Consider the following 8,993-nt stretch of genomic DNA (forward strand, 5'->3'; position numbering starts at 1 on the left):
TACAAATTCAGAAGTCAAATCCCGCCCCCAAATGGGAATTTGTGAACACAGAATGTCCACAAATGAGGCCTGTGGGGGGAAAAGTGAGGTCAAAACTCATAAGAAGCTAGAGCTGCCAAGCCTTAGCACCACCACTAGTCCTTTATCAAATACAGTGACAGTACTACCCAATTTTTCCATGACAGTCTTACCAGAATTCTGCCTCACTATTCCAGAAGTTATTATCATGTTTCACTATAAACCATATGACACACTCCTGTAAAGAAACTTAGAAGGGGGGCTGGGGATGTGGCTCAAGCGGTAGCGCGCTCGCCTGGCATGCGTGCGGCCCGGGTTCGATCCTCAGCACCACATACCAACAAAGATGTTGTGTCCGCCAACTAAAAATAAATAAATATTAAAAAATATTAAAAAAAAAAAAAAAAAAAAAGAAACTTAGAAGGGGGCTGGGGATGTGGCTCAAGGGGTAGCGCGCTCGCCTGGCATGCGTGCGGCCCAGGTTCGATCCTCAGCATCACATACCAACAAAGATGTTATGTCCGCCAAGAACTAAAAAACAAAAATATTAAAAATTCTCTCTCTCTCTCTCTCCTCTCTCTCTCTCTTTTTTTTTAAAAAAAGAAACTTAGAAGGTCTGAAGAAGATCAAAAATGTTGAATTTTATCCCAACTTCTTCCTGTACTGCAAAAGTAGGAATGCCTGTTTAAGAATCCTAAGTAATATAATCAATAGGACATTATATTAATTTAATCTATTTAGGATAACAATAACAACTTCTCAGAGTCCATTCGGGAGAGAAACAAGCAAACAATCATAATCTACCTGGAATCCATGACTAGATGACCTGTGACCACAGTTTTTTAGGCTGCTTGGGTGGTATGTTTTGGCTGCTCGGTATGTTTTGGCTGCTCTCCAAGTACTTTGGTTGACAGATAAAACTTTTTTAGGAAAATCATAAACTTCAAATTCATTTCTAACACCTGATCAAGGCAATAGTATGAGGCAATAGTGACATTCAAGAGAAGTTGAACAGTCTATCTTAATTAGGAAATCTAAGTGAATAGAAAATGTAAAGCCAATTATTTTAGACTAGAAATAAAAATCAAGGGGCTAGGGATGTGGCTCTAGCAGTAGCGCGCTCGCCTGGCATGCGTGTGGCCTGGGTTCGATCCTCAGCACCACATACAAAGATGTTGTGTCCACCGAAAACTAATAGATAAATATTGAAAAAAAAATCAAACTTCAAAGTGTTATGGGAAAGAGGATATCTGGATTCTAAGACCAAACCATGGGAGAGGAAAAGCAAAAAAAAAAAAAAAAGAGAGAAGTGTGCTTTCAGAAAGCTTCTGAACTAAAGTTTTATTTTTGTCAACCTGCCATAAATTGGATTAAGAGTCTTTCCTAGATAATAATATAAACACCAGGTACATATCAATGTTTATAAACTGAGCCATTTCTTCAAGAGCAAAACAAATGTTAGAGATTCCCAGTAAGAAAATCTGATAGTAGCATTAAGGAACTGGTTACATCCCAGAGAAATAGTGGTTTTATGGAAATATTAACACTATAGTTATTATCATTCATAATTATTAATAGGATGGTTAACAGTAGTTAACATTTATTATTCACCATGTGCCAGGTACCATTGTGCAAAGCATTTTAAAAATTTCATTTCATTTAATTATGATAACAACCCTCAGAGGTATGAGATATGGATACAGAGGTGCAAAGAGCATGAGTGCTCCACTGAGAGGCACTATGTGGAGGCAGCAAGCTGAACCTTAACTGTCTGTGCTCTTTTTTTGAGAGGGGCGGGTACCAGGGATTGAACTCAGGAGCACTTAACCACTGAGCCACATCCCCAGCCCTATTTTGTATTTTATTTAGAGACAGGGTCTCATTGAGTTGCTTAGCACCTTGACATTGCTGAGGCTGGCTTTGAACTCATGATCCTCCTGCCTCAGTTTCTCGAGCATTTGGAATTACAGGCCTGCTCTACCACACTCTGTCCAGGAAAATACAAATTAAAGCAAATTATCATTTGTTGTCCAAATTTGCAAAAATTTAAGATTCATATAGTTAATGTGGAAAATTGAGGATTGTCAACATTGTTGGTGAGAGAACATAAGGATATTTTCCCTTTTTTAAAGTAACAAAAATGGTTCTTACAGAAACACTCTAAGGTCTGGGGCTATAGCTCAGTAGTGGATTGCTTGCCTACCACTCTTCCCGCTCTTAATCACTGTGTCCCATGCTCCCCTGCAGTTACATGGTAAGTTTTGATGGGCACCAACTACCTTCCATAGAGGACACACACACACACACACACACACACACACACACACACACACAGAGCAAATGAGAATGAAAAGCTTTTCAGTTTTCCTGGAAAAGCCGCCAACCCTGAACATTATCAATCTTTAAAATTTCTGTCAGATTTGAAATTAGGGGATAACCTATTGTTTTGATAAGCCTGAGTAGCTCCTTCATTTATTTGTTTCTTCTGGGAATTGTCCATATCTTCCCCCCCACCTTTTTTTGTGTGTGTGTGGTATTGGGGTACTCTACCACTGAGCTATACTCCCAACACTTTTAAATTTTTATTTGGAGATAGGGGTCTTGCTGAGTTGCTCAAGCTGGCTTTGAACCTGTGATTCTCCTGCCTCAGCCTCCTAATTTACTGGGATTATAGGTGGGTGCAACCATATCTGGCTCCTTTTCCCATTTTGAGTTAAATAATTATGTTATTGATATACAGGCAGCCATTTATATTCTGGATATTACATTAATATTTGGAGTATAGGTAAATAAATAAATGAGATCTGGGGTCACAGTTCAGTGGTGGAGTACTTGCCTAGCAGGTGTGAGGCCCTGTGTCCAATCCCCAGCATGGCTTAAAAAAAAAAAAAAAAAAAGAGAGAGAGAGACTATTAGTTAAGCTTTAAAAAAAAAAAAAAGCTAAATCACTACTGTATATCATCGATCAAAGCAAATTCCAGGTGGATTAAAGATATAAAATCATAAAAGCATAATCCTTTCTGATGACTGTCTGTTGGTTTCTTGATATTTATGTAATAAGATATGTATTTATGTCATTGAAAAAGTAATTCAAATAGGCAAAACAGTACATTATAGACTATATTAGAAAGCTACTATAAGAGTACTATGATGAATGTATGACATTGAAACAATTCACAATAACTATTTTTGGAAATTATGAACATGATAAATTTATTAAGTGAAAAGGTAATTTACAAAACATTATTCTAGTTCCATTACTTATTTATTTATTTTTGGTACTGGGGATTGAAGCCAGGGGTGCTTAACTACTGAGCCACATTCCCAGCCCTTTTTATTTTTAGGAAAGATCTTGCTAAGTTGTGTAGGGCCTGGCTAAGTTGCTAAGGCTGGCCTTGAACTTGGTGATTTTCCTGCCTCAGCCTCGGGATTTGCTGGGATTATAGGTGTGCACCTCCACATCTAGCTCTAGATCCATTTTTATAAAAGCAAATACAGCCAGATGCAGTGGTGCACACTTCCAGTAGCTTAGGAGGCTGAGGCAGGAGGATCAACATTCAAGGGCAGCCTGGGCAACTTAGTAAGACTCAGTCTCAAATGAAAATAAAAAGGGGTGGGAATGTAGCTTTATGGTAGAGTGCCCTGGGGTTCAATCCTCAGTACACCCTGACCCCCCAAAAGAATAAGAAGGGAAGAAAAAGGCAAAAAACAAATATAATAAACACTAACCACATTGGAAGCCTACATTTAAATATTAATAAAGGTCATTCTAGGTGCTGGGGTTTATGATAGAAAAATTGAACATTACTTTAAAAAATACATTGTGTTTTGGAAGATATCCCTTCTAAATATAGATAAAGAAGGAACTGAGGCTCATTTTCATATCCTTTCAAGTACAGAGAGCCCTATGCATAACAGTTACCCAATAGTCTTGTTTAATGAATGAAATGGGAGACTCTATATCAGCTGCTTAAAATTATCAAATCCAAAACTCACAAAACAATCACATTAGTTTCCCAAGTAACATTTCATTCATAACTTTGATTTATAATTTAACAACAAGAGAGAAATTCGAGTCTTTGATGTGTACGAATTAAAAAGGAGTGGGGTGGGATGGGCTTGAAGTGATATGAGAAAGAAATCTTACAAATATATTATTTTGGGGTACTGGGGTTTGAACCCAGGGGTACTCTACCACTGAGCTCTTTCTATTTTTTATTTTGAGACAGGATCTGGATAAATTGTCCAGGCTGGCCTCCAACTTGCTATCCTCCTGCCTTTGCCTCCTAAGTAGCTGGGATTACAGGCATGTACTACCACACCTGGCAAAACATTTTATTTATATATTTTTAAATGTTTATTTTTTTAGTTGGACACAATATCTTTATTTTTATTTATATGTGGTGCTGAGGATCGAACCCAGGGCCTCATACATGCCGGGCAAGCACGCTTCCACTGAGCCACAACCCCAGCCCCAAATATTTTATTTTTGAAATACCTTAAGATACACACAAACACTGAATTATCTCAGACTACACCTGATTTATGCAATATGATATTCACACTCATTGAAGATCTACAGAGAAAGATTCTGTGTGAATAAAAGGAACACCAATATTTATATGGAGCTTATAATATGACTTTTTTTTTTCATACCGGGGATTGAACTCAGGGGCATTCAACCACTGAGTCAAATCCCCAGCCCTATTTTGTATTTTTTATTTAGAGACAGGGTCTTACAGAGTTGCTTAGTGCCTCACCATTGTTGAGGCTGGCTCATGATCCTCTTGTTTCAGCTAGGATTACAGGTGTGTACCACTGCACCCAGCACAATATGACTTTAACACACATACTCTGTTTATGACATACCAATTCTATTATAAACTATACTAATTATACTATAAAGCTATAGTTAAACAAAATGCATGCTAGCATAAGACAAATAGATCAATGAAACAGAAATATTTATAATAAACCCATGTCTTATGGAGATTTGGTTTATAACAAAGGCAGCATTTCAAAATAACGGGGAAAAGATGAACTAACCACAGAATTAAATGAAAAATATTAATAAATTTGAAATAATAATTTTAAAATTCTGTTCAATGAAAAAAAAAGACAATTTGGGACTGGAGTTGTAGCTCAGCGGTAGAGTGCTCGCCTAGCACATGTGAGGCCCTGGGTTCAATCCTCAGCACCACATAAAAATAAGTAAATAAAATAAAGGCATTGTGTCCAACTACACCTAAAAAATAAATATTTTTTTTAAAAGGAGACCATTTTACATTGAGAAAAAGTATTTACAACATAACCGGCAAATGATTGATATTAAAATATATAAAGAACACCCACAGGGCTGGGGTTATGGCTTAGCGGTAGAGTGCTTGCCTAGCATGTTCGAGGCCCTAGGTTCGATCCTCAGCACCAAATAAAAATAAATAAATAAAGGTATTGTGTCCAACAACAACTAAAAAATAAATAAATAAAAAGAACACCCACAAAGCAACAAGAAAAATAAGTCAAATGGGCAAAAACAAAGTTAACAAGCATTTCACAAAAGAAAATGAAATGACCAAATATGAGACTTGCAACTTCTCTAATAACAACAGTAATAATATTAGCCAACACATAATGCTTACTATGCATCAAGTGGTTTTCAAAATGCTTTAGGTATCAACTCATTTAATCTCACAACAGCCCCAGAGTCAGGTCCTAATATCATTTCTATTTTATACATGAGGAAACTGAGGCAGAGGTTTAAGGAAATTGTGTAGGGACACACAACTAGAAGTGCGGACTAGAATTCTAATGTAGACAATACAGCTTCCTGACCTAGTTTTTTTTTTTTGGGGGGTACTGCGGATTGAGCCCAGACATGCTCTACCACATTTTACTTTGAGACAGGGTCTCATTGAATTGCCAAGGCTAGCCTCAAACTTGCAATCTCCTGCCTCAGCCTCTTGAATTGCTGGTATTACAGGTATGCACTGTGTTGTAAACTCCAGTATAGCTTTTAACCACTATACCATACTCTCTAGGGATCCAGGAAAATAGGAAATATGGAAAATTAAGGATTGTCAACATTGTTGGTGAGAGAACATAAGGGTATTTTCCCTTTTTTTAAAGTAACAAAAATGATTCTTACAGAAATAGACACTCTAAGGTCTGGGGCTGTAGCTCAATAGTGGACTGCCTACCATGTGTGAGGCACTGAGTTTTATCCTTAGCACCAAATAATAAATAAATAAATAAAATAAAGGAATGCTGCCCATCTACAACTACAAATATATATATATATATATTTAAAGAAACAGACACTCTGAAAGTTCATGTAAACCACATTTACCCAATAATGGGTGGACAATAATTGTGGTTTCTTACTAACACATTATTATTATTCCATGAAAGTAGGATCAAATCTTAAATGTTTCTGTTTGCCTCTTCTTTCTTAATCCTCAGACATCAACAAAGACCACTGTATGATGATGGATGGGCACTCTCTTGTTCCCACACTTCTATATGCTTTGCTTCCCTTGTGCTTCAGGATTCAGTCAATTCAGGTCAAACTTTCTTGATGCACTAACACCATCATGGAATTGATTAATTCACCTTTTTTTCTAGTGGGCTAACAATAGGTCTGTTTTCTACTTTTTCATATTTGCCCCTTAGCCTCTTTCTGAACAGGTTCAAGAGCCAAGATGGAAGGTAAGAAGTTCAAACTTTCCTTTTTTTGCCATGTTCAAAAACCTTTTGTTGTTAGCAGTGTGGGGTGGCAGATGCCCGTGCAGCTCAGGAGGCTGAGGGAGGAGGATCACAAGTTCAAAGCCAGTTTCAGCAACAGTGAAGTGCTAAGCAACTCAGTGAGATCCTGTCTCTAAATAAAATACAAAATAGGGCTGAGGATGTGGCTCATTGATTGAGTGCTCCTGAGTTCAATCCCTGGTAGCCCCCTCAAAAAAAAAAAGTGTTGAAAACATTTCTTTTTTTTTCAGTAATATATTACTTACAATTAAACAAAAATTTTGCTTCCGAAATTTCTCAATACTCCATAGTATCTAATTTACCGTTTATAGCATAATAAATAATTATACAAATAACTTAACAATATAAACAACTTAAATAATGTAAATAGCTTAAGGGAAAAATAAAATAAAATCATGCCATAGGGTGTGGATTTTTTTTTTTTTTTTTTTTTTTGGTACTGGGGATTGAGCCTACGGGTGTTTTACCTTGGCTGACCTGGAAACTGGGATACTCCTGCCTCGGGCTCCTGATTCACTGGGGTTACAGGCTTGTGCCATCTTACCTGGCATGCCATAGCTTTCTAACACTTTGGTTATCCTTATCTACTTAAAGGTTCTGTTATGAAGAGAAACAGAAAAGATACATGGAACTATGAAAAAGTCAGTAAACTTCACTACATTAAAGTACTGAAAGTTTATCACAAATATGACAGTCTAATAAAAAATGATACAGCTTTCAGTTTTTAAAAAAAGTATAGTGGGTCAGTTTTCATCTGTAATATTTCATTTGTACATCCTGTGTACACTTTTGCATTGTATCCTAAAATTTACTACTAACTTGGTTTCTGACATGACAAAGCAGTTAAAATTTCCTGGGGAGGAAACAGGCAGTTCAGAGAATAGTGCTTTACTAAACCTTTGTGGGGAGGAACCCTAAAGGGATGACTGCATTTCACTAAGAAAGGAATTTAAGACCGGTCTATACTGTAGAGATGGGATGTAAGAAGAGATTAAGGTCGGCAGGAGATCGTAAAATTGGAATACACAAGATCGTATTTTTCTGTCGGCATCTTAGGGTGACAGACTAATACTCCATTGAAAAACAAAACTTCCTTGCTATATGAAGGAGAAGCAGGTTGCAAAAGCGGCACAACAGGCCCGAGGCAATGATTTCCATATCCTACCACGTCCTACCTACCGGATCTTCACCACTGGTGAAGCTGGACAGCTCCACCACAGCTAGCTGCAGCCACACCAACGCCAGCCCGAAGTTCCCTTTACCAGAAGTCTCAGTGCAAACCAGAGTACAAGGCATCCCGCACACAAGCTCACCGTCCTCACTCATCTCGCTGGGACGAAAACTGAGCTGAGAGAAGCAGTGACCACCCAACGTCTCTAAAGGCCGAGAGAGTTAATAATTTCTGTCCCCACCTTCCTCGGCTACTACAGCCCTGCGAGACGCCACAAGTGAGGGAAAGAAGTTGGGGAAACAGACGGCGTGGAGTAGGGTGGGGACTGACAGAGTTTAACGTAGCATTTTGCATCTGTCAAACACAAGGTCACTCGCTCAGAGTCACTTTTCCCTGCTCCCCCGTGGGCTTCCCGCCAAAGACGCTTCCAGTCTCCGAGGCCAGCTCGCCGCGCCCCCTCGGCCCTGGCCCACGGGCCGCGGCCCCTCCCGGCTTCCGGGTCCCGGCCGGAGCTCCGAACCCAGCTGGCCTGCTGGACGCCGGTCTCCGACGCCGGAGCCTCTGCAGCCCGTCCCGGGACTCCTCCGTCTCCACCCCCTGAGGCTCCCGTCACCGTCCCCTTCCTCCCGCAGGTCGCCCCTGAGCCCGCCGCCCGCGCCTGGTCCCACTGGGGCCCGGGACGCCGTTCCTTTCCTGGCGGCTCTCGCTGCCCTTGTTTTCGGGTGCCCACCGGGCGCCCCCGCCCCAGCCGGTCTCCTCAGGGAGCGGCCGCCTCCCAAGTCCTCCCGGCCCCGCCCCGCTCCCGGGCGGATACAGTTTGAAGCCTCTCAGGATCTCCCTGGCCCGCTCGTCCTTGGCTGACATGATGCGGCGGCCGCCGCCCGCGGCTCTCCCACACTAGTCGGCGGAGCCTCGCAGACCGTGCCCAGGAGTCGAGGAAGGAGCGTCAGCCGGGCCTGGAGACCTCGGGCAAGCAGCGGCACCGGCCAGACACTGACCGGCCTCTCCCTCCCCCTCGCTCCCGCTCCTGATCCCTTCTCCT

The 8,993-nt window shown here is 40.5% G+C and overlaps 1 protein-coding gene across 1 annotated transcript in view; it reads right to left on the reverse strand.

Moving 5' to 3' along the window:
• The window catches only part of Pde6d (phosphodiesterase 6D), a 54,053-nt gene extending 45,072 nt beyond the window's left edge, over positions 1-8,981 (reverse strand). Inside the window, exon 1 of the mRNA XM_005326437.5 lies at positions 8,766-8,981. Coding sequence (XP_005326494.1) covers positions 8,766-8,815 — 50 coding nt within the window. The 5' untranslated portion in view covers positions 8,816-8,981. The remainder of the gene's footprint in view (positions 1-8,765) is intronic.
• Positions 8,982-8,993: the final 12 nt, after the last annotated feature.

Source organism: Ictidomys tridecemlineatus, chromosome 7 (assembly GCF_052094955.1).
Source record: "Ictidomys tridecemlineatus isolate mIctTri1 chromosome 7, mIctTri1.hap1, whole genome shotgun sequence".
Classification (NCBI taxonomy): Eukaryota; Metazoa; Chordata; class Mammalia; order Rodentia; family Sciuridae; genus Ictidomys; species Ictidomys tridecemlineatus.